The sequence below is a fragment of the Rhipicephalus microplus genome, chromosome 3 (genome assembly GCF_043290135.1).
Source record: "Rhipicephalus microplus isolate Deutch F79 chromosome 3, USDA_Rmic, whole genome shotgun sequence".
Lineage (NCBI taxonomy): Eukaryota > Metazoa > Arthropoda > Arachnida > Ixodida > Ixodidae > Rhipicephalus > Rhipicephalus microplus.
Genome location: NC_134702.1, coordinates 133,287,239 through 133,305,313, shown reverse-complemented (window position 1 = coordinate 133,305,313; position 18,075 = coordinate 133,287,239). Strand labels below are relative to the sequence as shown.

The 18,075-nt window shown below is 47.2% G+C and overlaps 1 protein-coding gene across 2 annotated transcripts in view; it reads left to right on the top strand.

Annotated features, from left to right (window-relative positions):
• LOC142803361 (uncharacterized) overlaps positions 1-16,785 on the top strand; it is a 123,208-nt gene extending 106,423 nt beyond the window's left edge. The window contains exons 13-14 of one of the 2 annotated variants that reach the window (XM_075888478.1): positions 15,490-15,595; positions 16,551-16,785. In XM_075888478.1, the coding sequence (XP_075744593.1) occupies positions 15,490-15,595; positions 16,551-16,713 (269 nt within the window). In that variant the 3' untranslated portion in view covers positions 16,714-16,785. The remainder of the gene's footprint in view (positions 1-15,489; positions 15,596-16,550) is intronic. The other variant, XM_075888479.1, reaches the window with a different exon arrangement.
• The last annotated feature ends 1,290 nt before the right edge of the window (positions 16,786-18,075 follow it).

Below are 18,075 nucleotides of genomic sequence, written 5' to 3'. Positions count from 1 at the left end.
CCGACACACCGGAGCTCGACCTGGCCGACACGTACGGGTCTCACGTCCGGCTCAGGAACGCTGCCAGGAGCTCGTTCTCTCGAACGGCGCACCGCTTCCTCTGCCTTCATGGCCTCAACCCTCGAGCTTTCTTTTCCGCACGTTCCTTCTTCTTGGCCAGGGCACCGCCAGGTACCCTCGGGTGCACACTGCAGCTCATGAGCTCGCGGCCCACGTCCAAGTCTGGCGCGTCGCTCGGTACGGCTCGGCACCGCTGGCGATCCTCGATTCAGCCCGCAACTCCCCTGGCCCCTGGATCCTCGGCCACCCTGGACCTCGCCCGGCTCCGTGGTCCTCCGTGCACACGCCCGCGTCTCGCCCGGCAGAACGTCTCGCTCGTCCCTTGCCGATGTGCGACACTCTGGTGACACCGGCGCTTGATGGCATGAGTGCGACTACTGAGCAGTCAACCCGCATCGGAGACGTGATGCTCCATGCGGGGAATGGCCAGCCCGTCCAGCGAAGAGCGTGCGCCGAGACGCGATGCTCGACGCAACCATGACCATTAGCCAGGCCACGTTCATCGCTGTGTCGAACGGCTGACCGTGGAGACGCCTCGCCGAGATCCGCGATGCCCTCGGCAAGGAAGAGAACAGTAGGCCAGGCCGCACCCCGAGATGCAGTACTCGTGCCGGCAATGCCGCCCCAGCTGGTAGTTGGACGGCAGTAGCGTGGACAGCCGCGTTCACCGGCCGGAACCTGGATCGCCTGCGTCCGACGCTTCGGCCCTCTGTCTCCCGTCTGTCGCTGCCCCGGCTCGTCCCCAGCCACACAGCCTACTGCCACGTAATGGTCGCACGTGGCCCAATCGTGGCACGCCACCTCTATGGGCCACCACTGGTCATCAGCTGATTGGCGCACAGTTGCCTCGTAATCGCACGTGCCTTCTTCTTCTCTTCTTCATTTCTTGTTGTCGCCTTCGTGCCACCTGCCCTCCGCTCGTCTTCTTCAGTTTTGGTTCGACGCTCCTCGGCGTCTTTAAGTCATTTTCTTACAGTCGCTTTGGCCGTCGGGAAATCACTGTGCTCGGCCACCTTGTCAATGCTCGAGGCGTGCAACCTGATCCTGACAAAATTCGCGTTGTAAAAGTTTTTCCCTTACCGCGTTCCGCAAAAGATGTACGGAGTTTTATCGGCCTTTGTTCTTACTTTCGACGTTTCGTGAAGAATTTTGCTGACATTGCCCGACCACTTACGGAGCTACTGAAGAAGGACATGCCTTTTTATTGGGGTACTGACCAAGCAACTGCCTTCAGCACCCTTACAACATCACTTACTTCCCCACCCATCTTGGCCCATTTCGACTCGTCAGCCCATACTGAAGTTCGTACCGATGCCAGCGGACATGGAATTGGTGCTGTTCTCGCCCAGCGGCAACGAGGACAAGATCGCGTCATTGCTTATGCCAGTCGCCTCCTCTCTCCTTCGGAGAGCAAATTTTCCATTACAGAGCGTGAACGCCTCGCATTAGTCGGGGCAGTCGGAAAATTTCGACCATACTTGTTTGGCCGCACCTTTTCGGTAATTAAAGATCACCATGCCTTGTGCTGGCTGTCGTCCCTTAAAGATCCAACAGGACGACTTGGCCGTTGGGCCTTAAAACTACAAGAATACAGCTTCGACGTGGCATACAAATCTGGCCTAATGCACCAGGATGCCGACTGTCTATCCCGTCACCCCGTGGACGCACCTGACCTTTCAGCACATGATTCTGACCCTTGTGTCTTCACCATGTCGGCGTTCACCGACATACGCAAGGAACAGCTCAGCGATGTCCACTTGCAGTCTATCATACAGAGTCTACGCTTGCCCCATGTAGACCCGTCGCTACACTTGTTCGTTCTACGCGATGGCATTCTTTACCGACGCAACACCAGCGCCGAAGGACCAGAGCTACTACTCGTAGTTCCTGCGACACTCCGTTCCGCTGTACTTGAACAGCTTCATGACGCCCCAACCGCGGGACATCTCGGGGTCACGCGCTCGTACGATCGCGTGCGGCGTAGATTCTTCTGGCCAGGCCTTTACCGTTCTGTGCGCCGATACGTTGGTGCGTGTGAGTCCTGTCAGCGCTCCAAACCTTCCACCTTGCCACCAGCTGGTCCGCTCCAACCAATAGACATACCCACCGTTCCCTTCTACCACGTCGGTCTTGATCTCGTTGGACCATTTCCAACTTCTGTCACTGAAAACAAGTGGAACAAGTGGATAGCCGTAGCCACTGATTACGCCACAAGATACGCTATCGCACGAGCACTACCGACAAGCTGTGCCAGTGACGTTGCGGACTTCTGGCTTAATGACGTAATTCTTCACCATGGCGCTCCTCGACGGCTTCTGACTGATCAATGTTGTAGGCCCGTGTACTCAGATTTGGGTGCACGTTAAAGAACCCCAGGTGGTCAAAATTTCCGGAGTCCTCCACTACGGCGTCTCTCATAATCAAATGGTGGTTTTGGGACGTTAAACCCTACATATCAATCAAGCTTCTGACTGATCGTGGTCGCTCATTTCTTTCAAAAGTAGTAAGTGACATCCTTCGCTCGTGTTCGACGTGTCACAAGCTCACTACGGCCTATCACCCACAAACAAATGGTCTTACCGAGCGCCTTAATAGAACATTGACAACGATGCTCTCCATGTAGGTTTACAAAGATCACCTTGATTGGGACAGTACTTTGCCTTATGTGACATTCACGTACAATTCATCACGCCACGACACCGCTGGCTTCTCCCCCTTCTATTTATTGTTGGGCCGCCATCCAGCGCTACCCTTCGAGACTCTTCTCCCATCAACGACGCAAACGGTTACAGAGTACGCCCGGGATGCCACTTCTCGGGCTCAAGTGGCCTGCCAAATCGCACGGGAACGTCTTCTTGGGTCGCAGCTCTCTCAGAAGGCCCGCTACGATAGCCATCACAGAGTAGTTTCCTACTCTTCAGGATCATTGGTCCTCCTCCGGACACCATGCCGCCCCGTTGGCCTCTCTTCGAAGCTCCTGTCTCGCTACTCGGGGCCTTACAAGGTTTTACGCCGGCTTACCTATGTCACATACAAGATTGCTCCGTTGGACAGTCAGTCATCGTCGTCCGCACCTGCTACTGACGTCGTCCACGTGACCCGCCTCAAACCGTACATATCCGCATATGGCCCTACTCTCCTTTAGGTGCCGAGACGGCGCAGCCAGCAGCGGGGGGTTACTTGTTACACGACATCGGCAACGAAAGAGCATCATAGACGACGAAGATGATTAAAGCGACCGTGCTCGTGTTGTTGTTGCTGCTGTTCTTCCACCTTGGCTACAGCTGCCTCTGACTCTCCCTGTATATTTTGTAAATATATTTATTTCATTCATTCTCTCACCCCCGTAACAATATATTCGCCATGCGTAACGCCCAAATTGGTACTAGCATGTGCAGTGCGGCAAATCGGGTGGCACGCTCTCTCTTCATCATCGGTTTCACTCCACGAACAAGTGCTTTTGCTGTTTTACCACTGCGCCGATTCGTACAGTGTGAAATGCAATAACTTGAATGGGTAACAGAGCGCGCGTATAGAAAGAAAAAGACCAATAAAAAGAGGCGGAGATGAGAAATAAAGAGAAAGGAAAAGAAGAAAGAGGAAAAGCTAGAAAGGAAAAGGATGGCACACTAGAGAAAAACTGAAAAAGAAAACTGAAAACTGAAATAGAATGAAGAAGAATAGGAGAGAACTGGTGAAATAGAGAGACAAAAAGAATGAGAGAAGTAGAAAAAAATTCGAAAGAGTCAGAAAAAAGATGGATTCTTAAAGAAAAAAAGAAACATACAGAGAAAGTGCGAGAAAAATATCAAGAAAAAAACAAGAAACAAAAAGTTTGTGAGAAAGAAGAAAAGAAAGAATGAGAAAAGTGAAGAGAAAGAAATTAGGCCACCTGCTTCGCTATCCTGCGATATTCTGGCACCGCTAGTGCAAGGCTGTGTATGCCATGAAATTGGGGACTCGCTCGCTGCCCTCGTGATTTCCGACGTCAGCGTAGCTCTCGCCGTCTGGGCTGGCCCTACGCCATCTCCTGACGCCGATCTCCGACGACAGCGTATCTCTGACCTACTGAACTTGTTCTACGCCATCTCCTGACGCCGTCAAGATCTCTTGCAAGTGGTGGCTCGTCCGCGGACTCCTGTGACCGTGTTTCCATCTTTCCTATCTCTCCTATCCCCACGATATGTCGTCGCTCGCTAGCTTACCTCATCTCTCTTTCTCTCTCTCCACACCTCTATTCATAACCTTTTAATCCCTCCTCACCCCCATCCCTTGTGAGCTACTGCTTAGGTGTCGCACCCTGATGCAGACAGTTGCGGGGCTCACTTTTCTCTTATTTTCGTTCTTATACATAAACACTCCCCCCCCCCCCCCATGAAATTGGCTTAGTGTTTGTGGATGCATTCGACAACACCTAGAAGCGCACGTTGCACATGAAGAAGTATTTGTGCTGAACCACAAGCATTGTCAGGCCAGTGTTGTTGTTAACCCCTCTAAGAGCGAAAATTTCTTTGTAATTTTCTCGCAGTTTTTGTGACCTCTGCGGCCGTTGCCCGGCCGACTACGTGTAACTTCTATATTGATTTCGGCTTGGCTGCTCAAATAAAAACTATCCTTCCTATACCCCCGTAAGCCGGATGATCTAACCACTAGGTTGTCAGCAGTCAATCGTTTCGGGTCAACGCCAGATATATTATTATCTATGCCGTTTATGTTAGTCGTATTTTTGTGCCGCCAATAAGAGCAAGATAGGTAAGATCCTGTGTGGCTTTTCAGAAAGCTCTCACCATAACTGGTTATATGCCCCAGAAATCAAGTAGATTCCACTGCTCACCACTTGTGCACTAAAAGTGTAGAAGGCACCAGGTAGTCCTGTTGACAGAAAGAAAGCTATCATAATCGAAATTTTGTATGTGCCAGAGATGTGTAGATTCCACTATATACCATTGATATACTAATAATCAAGAAGGTAACAGTTGTTCCAACTAAATTCTACAAAGCAGTGTGCTGAAGACACCAGGCCCGTCTAAGGAATGGTAAATGCAACAATAACTGCAACAAGATCCCGAAGCGATAGAAGGCCTATGCCAACTGCGACATGCCAATACATCTATGAGGGGTACGAACGCTTGGTTTCTGCATGGGTTTCTCTCTCTGGAGTTAGGGCCCCCGTGTCGCGTCGTTGACTGTCTGTGGTTTAGGTCGAACCTCTGTGTGCTGAGAAACAACGTAAAAACAACCTAGTTAAAGCTTAGCAACGACCTAGGAACAACCCAGAAACAACTTGCATTCGCTAACGAAGGCCTCAACAACCTACAGGCAAATCGGAACAATCGTTAAAATCGGGCAGTTTGGCTGTTTCAAGGCTTGAACGGCTGAGCGCAAACTTCACATTTTTCTTTTTTTCCATGTCCTTCGATATATGGATGAATGTATTGTCACAAGGTCGTGACTTCGACGAAGAGAGCAGGCAGTAGGTTGATTGATAGATATGTGGGGTTTAACGTCCCAAAACCACTGTATGATTATGAGAGACGCCGCAGTGGAGTGCTGCGAAAATTTCGACCACCTGGGGTTCTTTACCGTGCACGCAAGTTTGAGCACACGGGCCTACAACATTTCCGCCTCCATCGGAAATACAGCCGCCGCAGCCGGGATTTGAGCCCGCGACCTGCGGGTCAGCGGCCGAGTACTTTATCCACTAGACCACCGCGGCGGGGCAGCAGACAGTAGGTTGAAGATTAAACTGTTTGTTTGGCCGACCATGTAGCCACCTAAAAGGAAAGTAAGATTACAGCAAGGCACTGCACTGACAGCGGTGAACTAAGCGTTGGCCATCGATCAACTAACAAGTGGTCAAGCGCGTTGGCATTTTTATACACGAGTCGTTGAATACTGTAGCGTTATCGCTTGCGGTCACACAGGTTCCAGAAAATAATATGCCATGTTCGCTAAGTTGGGCGTGATCTCATCGAAATGGTCTACTACCGTCGGGAACACTACAGGCGTGGTTTGCGCTGATAATTATGTACAGTGAAACGGGGCGATAACAAAACTTCAGGAAAGAACGTGGCAGTATGGTTGTATGGGCGTCATGAGCGTCCCCGCTACCGGTGATCCAGCAAGACTTACACGACTTTTCTGTGAATGCCTGACACTTCAGAAGCTACCAAATTTGACTGCCAACTTGACTACCCGAATGGCTAGCGAATTCGGGGCAGTTTACGTTACTCTCCCAATCTTGGCCGAATAGTGCATATTACAAAAAAAGGGGCGGGGGGGGGGAGGTTGCATTTACACGAGCTGCAATATTTGGGCAAGTGAGAACTATCTTTTTTGTCCTACGATATCCTATGTTTGGCTGTTTCCTAGGTGTCCTATGTTCTTGTAACCTGGTGTTGACACATCTTCCCGTTCGGCCTATGGAGCTGAGACCACAGGACAATGGTACAAAATATACAACACCTGTTCCACACTTAACATGCGACTGCCTATGATTCACGTCGCATCATTCTCGTTATACGATAGAAGACTGACGCAAAACGGTAAGGGTCGAAAATGAGGATAATGTGACTTGAATCATAGCCATTCGTATGTTAATTGTGAAACAGGTGTTGTATATTTGGTACCATTGTCCTGTGGTCTCATCTACATAGGTCAAACGGGAAGATGTGTCAACACCAGTTTACAAGAACATAGAGTATCATTGGACACAAAAGATTGTTCACACTTGTCTAAATGGTGTGATTTCTTTGTTTGGGGACATTGTCGAAGGAGAAGCGGACATCCTAAGAACGCTGTTGTCGTTTGTGCTGCTGTCGTAGCCGTTACCTCGGTTGACATAGCTTTGACTTCTATTTTTCGTATCCCTTTTTGCTTCCAACCTCGAAAATAGTCGAAAATGAATTAAGTTCTACGGTAAGGGTTCAACTAGTTCCTGCCCGGTTGTCCTCGTTGAACCCTTGAAATAGTATACCAGCTGGCACATTACCACGTGGAACCACCGGATGCAAGCTTTGGAGAGTGAAACCCAGGGTCAGAACTCAAACTAGAATTTCATTCAACGTAAATATTGCCCGTTTCCTAGCAGAACTAATTTCTTTTAAACATGAAAGCCTTTGGTTCTGCTATGACCTCCCTAATGTCATTTCCGCCACGGCTATAACGTTGATATACTACACACTAACCATTGACAAAAAAATTGCAAAGAAGTTTATTTGAAACGAACCAAATTTGCTGTAAGAATACTGTTAGACGCTTTTTATTAAACAATTGTGTAAAAAATGTGTGGTTCTTGGTGAACTCTCAGCTGGATGTGTGTCAGAAATTCACGGATCTACTCTGCCATTTGTTGATTCGGATAACCCAGGGGTTAAGCCCTCGACATCTCGTATAGTCACAGTAGTTGCTGGGTGCATTACCGGCTTCACTAACAGTGTAAATTAAAGAAATTTTCAAGCGCGCTTTACATCTCTGTCACCATTTATTTTTCACAGTACTCCTGGTTGGCGGCACCTGGGTTGCCATCCAAAAGGGCTAAAAAGCGGTCCTTCAAAAAAAAAAAACAGCATATCTACGGAGTGAACGATGATAAGTGGGGCGAAGCGTCCATGCATCCGCCCATCTGTCCGTCCATGCGTCCGTCCGTACCTCCATTCGTTCGCCTGCCTGTCTGTCTGTCTGCCTGCCTGCCTGCCTGCCTGCCTGCCTGCCTGCCTGCCTGCCTGCCTGTCTGTCTGTCTGTCTGTCTGTCTGTCTGTCTGTCTGTCTGTCTGTCTGTCTGTCTGTCTGTCTGTTCATGCGTCCGTCCGTATGTCCATCTAGTGAACACTTCAATACCGTCATCTCGCATCTTTTCGTCACAAATTCACCTTGTAAAAGTACCGCCATCCAGCGCATTTTCTAAGCCCTAAACGAGAGGTGCCTACTACGACGAGAACATGGGACGCACGACCCATGGCGTAAGGAGCTTCGCCCCTAAAAAACTGGCAGCTTTTCAGTTCTTACAACGCAGCAATGGATTTCTGAGCCACATTGTAGGAAACTCTACGGGCTCCGTATTGGGGCGTTTGCGGCGATTAGCTAAGTTCGTTGAAAACGCAGTTACGTGATTTGCCTTTCGCGTCGTGTTAGCGGGTGACATGTCATCGGCAGAGTAGTACAGCTTTCACATACACCAAACGGTGTTTCTCAACTGTATACTGTAATAGCATCGAAGAATGAAATTTCTGCAATAAGAGCCACAGCCAGGCCACGAAGTCTACAGGCGTATGTCACGCAACTGAGTGCTTTGATGAAATGAGAGGCATACCAGCGGGAATTGGAACGCCTTCGTGCATTCATGGTTAACGCTGCCTCTCGCGTTCTTTAAGCGCTGTGGTGTAGTGTATGCATACGGTGTACTTGAATGGGGCAGTCTGCCACTTGACGCCGAAAGATTGGATCTTTTTGCGATGACAGCGAGCGCTGCCGGAGCACACCATACTAGTGTACCGCCACCTGTCTGCGCCCTGAGAAGTAATTTATGAGCAGCTTAAATACAAAGCCTCCAACGTTACTAGTTGTAGTTGCCACGCTGGTGGTAAAATGTATAAAATGATTTGTGCAATATATAAAGAAGCAGAGCACTACAACATTGAGCGTTATTTTTCTTCAGTCATCGTGACTACTTACTCTCCTGGCTAATGCAGGTGGTCGTAGAACTTATTTGTTGATAACGTTATCCTTCAGGGCCTCTTCGTTTGTTTCGTCACGTGGCTTGGTTAGTGTGATAGCTGGGCCGGGGTACATGCAAACCAAATGAATAGCAATGTGCTTTTTTATGCATTTTGGAATAAGAACAGTAAGCAAGCAGACGATCTGGGACTTTCTGCTGCGATAGGAATTCGGCGAGCTCGGACTACGCAGAAGCAGAATTATTCATCTCGCTAATGCATTCACAAGTGTTGGATGTGTTTTAACCTTACAAATGCTTCTCATTTCAATTGGGCTATGCGACTATTCTCAAGAGTTGCACAAAGGCCGGCAATGCAAATTTGAATCACGCGACCTGCGCACGTAATTCTATGATGGCGCCTGCTGCTGGTGCCATCGCGAAAACGACCACCATTGTCCCATATTGCACTGCTGTGAAGACGCCTCATTTAATTACATCATAATATGCATGAGCACAAGCGTTGGTTCTATTATTGGTGAGCGGACACTGGTTAGGAAGCCTTCGTGTGTGTTTTACAGCGAAAGCTGTGCATGACTAGAAGAAACGAATAACTATTCGGCATTAGTTTCACGAGTGGCCTCTGTTGGCTGTGCTATAAATTACGTCGTTTTCAGTTTCGTACCCAAGCGCGTGTTATATTGGCTGCGCTGTGTGTGACGTAGTCCATCCCGTCACAGCCGCGGTGCCAAGCGTGCGTGCATCAGTCTCTACTAAGACATTTCACATGGGTAAACCCCAGATCCTAAGAACTCTCGAACAGTGGAGAGCTTTAGAAGAGCGCCGATAATAGAAACGTAAGAGAGCTCGGATTCCGCGGGTCCACGCTGCACTCCGGGCACAAAAACAGGCTCGGGAGGCAAAGGCCGGCCGCAACTGCGTGCCGATGTTCCGGCGGCCTTCCAAGCTGCTCTAAAACACGAACGAGAATGCGAGCGCTGGTGGTGGCTGGATCGTGCAAACTACGCCTCCGAACCAGCTCACGATTTTAAACGCTTGCAACAATGGCGTGCCGAAAAACACAACAACATTGATGATTGCTAGAGCGCGTTCGCCGGAGGGAATGCCTGCTTTCGGCGGGAGTTTCTTCAGCGGCACTTTGGCTTTCGCTAGTTAAGCGTTTGTACGGAGTGCTTGGGTGGTGATCCTTTTGTCTTTGAATGAATTTGGCTTTGAAAGAGTACATATCGACTACAATGAATCAAAATTCGGCAGATTCCACGTACCTGGGAATCGACGTTATGTGAAGCATGCGGAGAGAAGGTGACCATGTTGCAATTTGTTATTGAGTGACACGTGATGAAACGACACTAAATATATGTGCAAATGTTGCACACAAAGACATATGTAGAAGAATTGCAGATGTTTATATAACCATTTGTTTGCACTTGCGCAACGATGCCAACTAGAACATGCATATTAGCAACACCAGAAGCTAATATGAAGCACTGATGCTCGCGAAGATGCTGGCCCTGGTTACTGCTACATAATTCAACTTAGCGCATGGCACCTAACCACAATTGACCTTAACCCGACGTGACGGCTGTATCAAAGGAGTACAGATGTAATGTTTATAAAATTGGGTAGGCAGCACGTGCTGCAAGCACTATTGAAGTTTCACGAAGATTGGCGCCTATTTGCAAAGTAGTTCCGAGACCTTGCGTAGCTCTGTGGTAAAATGCTTCATTTACACTCAGGTTACTTGGGTTCGATTCCAGCTGAGACCCTGACGTTTATTCTTTGCATTGATCGGGTCGACACTACCAATGTCGATTATTTCTTAACGCTCGCGCATTAAAAATTGTCCATGTGTGTTCTCTTCATACGTAGGTATACACTAAGTGTCACTCACCTGTGGCACATAACAGTATATATTCCAGCAGCACAAGCCCACCCGTGGGTATGTGCGACTGTCTGGCGGGACGTGTTTGACGACGCACGCAACGAGATTGTGACATTATTCATGTCTTGACCAGTGCGTCATATTCGTCAAACTTCTTACCCTCCCATGCTAATTTTGGTTCACGACAAGTTAAACAAGTTAAGGGAGTGAGCACAAGAGCCCCCAAACGTAAGCGGCTAGATAGATAGATAGATACGCTCAATGTCGCCGAAGTTTGCCAAGAAATGCTTCGCATTCAACATGTTCATGTTCACACAATATTGTGCGGCATTCAGAGTTTGCTGTGCCAAAGTGCATGTTAGCTACTTCAGTTACCAGAAAGGTCTAATGTAAATCACGTGCATTATTACCGCAGTCGAGATGTCCGACTATCAGTAAACGTGAGTACATGCACGTCGATTTGAACTATAGCTGCCAAACTCGAAAACACATTGTGCAGGCTTCGTATATATCAATGTAGTTTGAACAATCAAAAATATAAATATAAGAACACACTGCATTTGCTTGTTACAGCTATTGCTATTACCCAGAGAATTATTCTGCTTTCCTAAAAGGGCATGCAATATTGCCTTAATTTTTTACATTTCGCTCCAGAGTTACATATTATGTTTCGTACCTTTTTGAATTTTCTTTCATTTTTCCCTGTGCACACTGTGGCTGTTTGTAAGTTGCGGTCCGCGTGCGTAGAGAGTGGTTGCAACTGATGCCAATGTGTGTTCGAAAGTGCTATACTTCTCAGCAGGATTAATTTCGTTTGTAATGGTTTGTCGACGCCATGACTGATGAAAAAAGTGCGGCTTACAGTGAGAATTCTTTAATAAAACTGTGTGAATATAACCACATTGTTTTTAGCTCAACGGTAACCGCCATGATGGAGCAGTGGTTGCGATGTTTGGCTGCTGACTCTAAGGTCGTGGGCTCGATCCTGGCCGCAGCAGTCACAATTTAATGGAGGCGAAATTGTAGCGGCCCGCGCATTGTGCGATGTCAGTGCTCGTTAAAGGACACTGAATGAACCCAATTTCCATAGTCCTTCACTACGGTGTCTCTACGGTTTTGGAACGTGAACCCACAATGAATAATAATAATAATAATAATAATAATAATAATAATAATAATAATAATAATAATAATAATAATAATAATAATAATAATAATAATAATAATAATAATAATAATAATAATAATAATAATAATAATAATAATAATAATAATAATAATAATAATAATAATAATACAAATATCTCGTGCAATGACATCCTTAGCTGCATCGAGTGGTATACGTCTCACTTGTGAAGCTTTTTACACTTAAACACAGCCTCACAGGTTCTACGGTTGTATTAATTACGAGGCTCAGAACTTAGAGGACACGTGAGCTTCGCGATAAGAATAGAAGGCGACCGCGTAATCGGGGCCCACGCACATCGTCCTTTTGATTGGTAGCCTAGCTTCAGATCTCGGTGCATGTCTTGAGTAAAGAATGACTGTGCGTGTAATATTGGGCGTTTCAAGTCCTCCCATGGAATGCCTACTGGAAGTAGAGTTGTTAAGCTCCTACTACGCCCTAATTCTTCCCTTTGCGAATGAGCGGAGGGCCCACTATGTGTTCATAAGGCAACACGTGAAGCTACGCACCTGTTTTGTTAATGCTCTGGAAGCTGGTGAAGAAATATATCTGAAACTTTGCAGTGGGAGGGCGATTAAAACACGCTGACTGCAATATAAATGCTTTTATGTCTCGCGATTCTACGCTTCTGCCACGCAGTCTTAGGTTTATTAAAGAGACTGTTAGCACTACATGGTATTCATAGAGCGTTTCTTTCGCCCCGCCGCGGTGGTCTAGTGGCTAAGGTACTCGGCTGCTGACCCGCAGGTCGCGGGTTCGATTCCCGGCTGCGGCGGCTGCATTTCCGATGGAGGCGGAAATGTTGTAGGCCCGTGTGCTCAGATTTGGGCGCACGTTAAAGAACCCCAGGTGGTCGAAACTGCCGGAGCCCTCCACTACGGCGTCTCTCATAATCATATAGTGGTTTTGGGACGTTAAACCCCACAAATCAATCAAATAGCGTTTCTTTCGAAGCACTCCTTATCAGTATCATCGCTCTGTGGTATAACTTCTTAACGCGTGCACGGCTCGGGTTAGATTTTCACTCGCACCAATTATTTTTATGAAATGAAATGACAAAAACCTTTATTTTAGTTCTGCAGGACGCGCTTAGCGTGTGGCGGGCGTCTCCAACGTAGGGTCCGACAGGAAGTACCTGCCGGCCGTTTCGTGTCCCTGCTGGACGGCCCAGTTCTGGTCGGTGAAAAGTGAGCTCCTGATGGACCTCTCCCACTTTTTTTATGTGGAGTCGAGAGGAGCGTTTCCATACGAGGAGCATGTGTGGCTGGGTATGCATCAGGATAATAAACGTGAAGCTTGGAAAGGTTATAGTGTATGTGTGGGTATGTAATAGGAGTAGGGTTAGCGCCTGCAGTCTGTTAAGTTTTGTAGGGGGGGATGCGACGTTCAAGGTAAAAGTGCTTTGTTATATTGTACGTAATGAGTGAATCCCGATTGGCCTCTAGCACAGCAGAGATTGGGTTGCCCTGTGGCGGCGTGGTCAGCCAGTGCGCGCGGTGCATCATGAGCGATGCGGTTGAGGTTCGATGGGGCACCCGGCACCTGGTCGAGATGGGCAGGGAACCAGATGACAGTGTGGTGCTTCAGGGCACTCGGGTCGGCGCTTCGCAGGATACGTGACGCCTGGTCGGAGATGGCGCCGTGTTCGAAGGCTTTGATGGCTGGCCTGGAGTCGCTGTAGATGAATTCCCGTTTTCTGTCGAACATATCTATAGCTATAGCTACTTGCTCCGCTACTTCGGGGTTTCGGGTGAGGATTGTGACAGAGTTAAGAATCTGCTGTGTGGATAATACCGTGACCACGGTGAAGGCTCGGTTGTTGTGATTGGCAGCGGCGTCCACGAACGAGACGTTGTCCGATTCCATGTCTATGCGCTTGAGAAAGGCGATCCCAGCGCAAGGAACCTGCCTCTGTTGTATTCGGGGTGTACATTTCACGGAATCGGAGCGATCATGACAAGGTCTCATGGGGAATTAGTGTCAACTCTGGGGGATCCCTGGTCATCGAGGAGAAGAAGCCGAGCTCGCGCAGAATATGGTGGCCCACCTTGTGGTCGTGAGTCGGGTCAATCGCACGCATTCCTGAGCTTCGGCGATCTCTTCTAGCATGCTATGTACGCCAAACTCGAAGAATTGGTAAGTTCGAGAGGTGATAGAGAGACCAACAGCTCGTTTGACCACCTTGCGAATAAGGGCAGTGAGTTGATCACCATCAGCACGCAGCCATTTGTGTATAGCAGCGACGTAGGAAGTGACACAAAACGAACGCGTGTGCAAGACGCAGGAGGTTGTCATCTTTGAGGTCATGGTACCGGTTGGCTACTCCACGCACGAGTCGTACGGCATTCTCAGTTTTAGTACTGAGCTTCTGTACTGTTTGGGGGTTGGTTTTGCGGTACTCGATGATCATGCCGAGGACCCTGATGGTCAAGAGACAGTGGGATTGGGGGTGTCGGTATAACATCATAAAGGGTGCTTACCAGCGCAAACGACAAGGCAGGAGGGGACCCTGGGGACTGTACCCTGGGGACTGTACGACCATCTCTGGTGTGGAGGGTGACATTACGTTCCACCGGAGGTATCCACGCTTTGGACTTTGCACCCCAGCGTTTGGGCATATTTATCAACAGCTCCGACTTCGCGGATGAGCACCTGAGACCTGTGCGGTCGAGGCAGGACTCGGTGGTGTCGACAGCCTCTTGCAGGGAAGACTCAATGAAGCAACCCGAACCTGTGGAGCACCGTATAGTTACATTGTCCGCATAGATAGTGTGGTTTACCCGTCAATATTTGATATTTCGGCTAGCCCGATCATCACAAGGTTGAAGAGTGTGGGCGAGAGGATGGATCCCTGAGTAGTGCCCCGCTGTCCGAGCTCCACTTCTTCCGACACTAGGTCTCCCACGCGGAGGACGGCTCTGCGTCGAGTGAGAAAAGAGTAAATAAAGTAGTAGAATCGATGCCCCAGGCCGAGGTATGCGATCTCTTTTAAGTTTGATGAGCACGTTATGGTATCGAATGCCTTTTCTAAATCGAGACCAAGTATTGCACGAGTGTCCCGAGTGTTTCCGTGATCTAAAATTTGATGCTTTATGAGTAACATGGCGTCTTGAGTGCATAACCCTGGTCGGAAGCCAATCTTGTGGTGCGAGAGGCAGTCCTTATCTTCGAGGTATCGACCAACCCTGTTCAGGATGACGTGCTCAGTCACCTTGCCCACGCACCACGCGAGAGATATTGGGAGTAGGATATTATTTTTCTTATTTATTTTAGTTGCGTCTTTCTTGATAATGATTTTATACTCGAAACCAACAATAGAAACGCCAACCCCGACGCTGACATTTCTGCGAAACGAGTTCTTTAACGCTTGGGTAGCGATTACAGCAAATTGGACAACGATACGATCGAACGAAAGCAAGCGCTGACTTCCAATTAAAGTTTATAGTGAAGAACAAGTGTTTTATGAAAAATGCCAACGTGAAATTGAAACCGCAGCATGTGACAGAAAATGTAGTCGTCCCAAACACGAGGCTAAGCCTCTCTTTGTGGGATTCGAAGGTGCTCGAAAAATTCGAAATTTTTATTTGCTACAAAAAAATTCAATTGCAGTTGACGCATCATCTGTTTTTTAAAAGAACAAGTTCAATGTGTTCTTCTGATTTAAATTATTCCTTTTTTTTTGCCCAGATGTCTGCATATTTAGAGAGAGATACTTTAGAAACTTTCTATCAACATCAGATACTTGCGAACTATACAGCTGCAATGCCAAAGAACAAGAAGTCAAAGTTTACAGGTAAGTATACACTTATTTGTCAGAGTGCTTTTGTAATATGGTTTGTGAGAGTTGACGTAGCATATGATTGAAAATTGTTGTTATCGTGCATGAAGACCTCTTATTCGAAATATGGAGCACGAAGAAAAAGAAGCAAGGATGATGCCCCCAAGAGATGGTGCTAGCGTACATCAAAAGGGGAAATGTTGGCGTTTGTCATCTTTTGCGTATGCCACAAATGCCATTAATCCAGTTGCAACATACATAGTAACCGCAGATGTCCTTTTACGCTGTAAAATCCTCTTCGGACTCGCAGGTCCTAACGTCTTTTTTGTTAGGTTTTCTTTAACAAATAAACATTGAGGGGCAAAGGCATTTGTGATATGTGAAGAAATGCCTAGAGTCTGCAATGGTAAACTGCTATTCGCGCGGCAGAATGCTTTTTTTAAAGAATATAGGGCCCCCAGAGTCCATGTGACGCTGCACAAGGCACCTATTTCTATTTACCTGATTTGCTGCTACCTTATTATTAAAGGAATCCTGTAACAGGTATTAAAACATGCATACAAACTTGCAGCTGCATGCAATAGCAGTTGTAAAAACATCTCTATTCTCTGTTCAATAATGACATACAAAATAGACACACACACACACACACACACACACACACACACACACACACACACACACACACACACACACACACACACACACACACACACACACACACACACGCACACGCACGCACACAAACACACACAAAGACCTTGAATCGGTTTCCACCCTCTAAACAGCTCATAAGACTGCTGATTTACAACTCATTTACAACTTTGCAATGTGATGCGTTAATGAGCTGCGGTGACATTTTTAAAGATGCTTTGATCGCACTAATACATGACTTGTGGAAGTAGAGCCTTTGCCATGAGCTCACAGATGCTTTACTTTTAAATGTTTATTTTGTTTTCTATACGTACAGCTGCGAGCAATTCAATGGAACCCTTGAAGAAGGTTGTACACTAGAAGTAAAAAATCCAAGCAAGCCTTACCCAGACTGCTGCGAAAGGAAAGTTTGCAGGCATTACTATTCAACATATTACCCTGGTTCTCACATTGCGCCTTCACCACTAAAAGATATTTAGTGATTTATAAAGTAGCCACCATTGTCTAACAGAGAGTACCATTACAAAATAAAAATATATATTGAGCCATTTCACCTGCCTTCTTTCTTACTTTTTCTATTTACCGCAAAAAAGTAGAAGTACAAGTTTACGTGCTTGACGCACTTCTGAATAAAACCTTTCATACTAAAAACAATCAAAGGAGCTAGGGGTGTGAGCACATGAGGCAAACACCATTGAAATTGGATAAGCTATAACGAAACTGCGGCTTAGGCGCATAGTGTAGCTATAATATAACCACTCTATATCCTGATTAGTGACAAATTTGTTATTCCGAGTAGCGTACAGTATTGAAACAAAAGTCACAATCTGCATACTCAGCTGCACAACGCGTTTGCGGCTGTGATCAGGAATGGACATCATGGTGCTTCCTCGGTTGTGTGGGGATGCAGATGAGTCGACCAGAAATTATTAGGCGTGAAGTAGCATCCGTCTTGCGCTTCATTTCTTTCTATGTGCCGAGATGAATCTGGGTTTTGCGGCACTGGAGTACTATTCTGTATTACATCCTCCTCAAAGGGTGTATGATTACAGAATAGGAAGTCCAGAAACAATATTTGCCGGATGGTTCAAAGAGGGGAACCTCCTAACAGGGAATGAATTGAAGCGCATGCTATTGTGGCACATAGCATCACTTAAAATAAAAAGAAGGAGCGTTCATGAGGAATAACGGTGAACAAAAAAGACATCCACAAGGAAATTTTAGGTTGTACCACGTGGACAATTATTACGCTTGCCAAAAGGCTTTGTGTTGAAAGATTATGGCGCCCATTTCTCGATGTCGAGCTGGATTTCATTTCATACCAGCATGCAAGAGAATGTGTTCCCGTGTATTTCGTGCTAGTGAGGTTCAAAAGTACTGGAAACAATAGAGAGAAGTTCCGTCTTCTCGCTATCATGTACAAAATGGAAAGAATGCCAGAAGCAAGATAACTAGTTTTATGTGCAAAATAAACAGGATGGTAGCACAAAAATAAAAACTGTTATGTGTTGCCTGCGTGCGAGTAGTGAGTGACAGGAACAACTGACAAAGATAGGCAAGTACAACGGCCACCCAGGAGGTGTTGAATACAGTGGATATGGGGAAAACAAAATTTTCATGTTATGAGTTCACGCATATGTGCCATGAGTGGACTTGCTTGGAGTCTTAACATAGTTAATATTTGTGGCTGAGCTTGATCGTTTTGAAGAAGTGTCACAAAAAAAAAATTGCGGTAGCTACGTGCTACCGATGTGAGGACTAAGGCTGTATTGTATCCGGTGGCCTTCTCTAGCAAGTCTGAAACCTCAACTCGCCTCCGCTAATCTACGCTATGCTCCCTT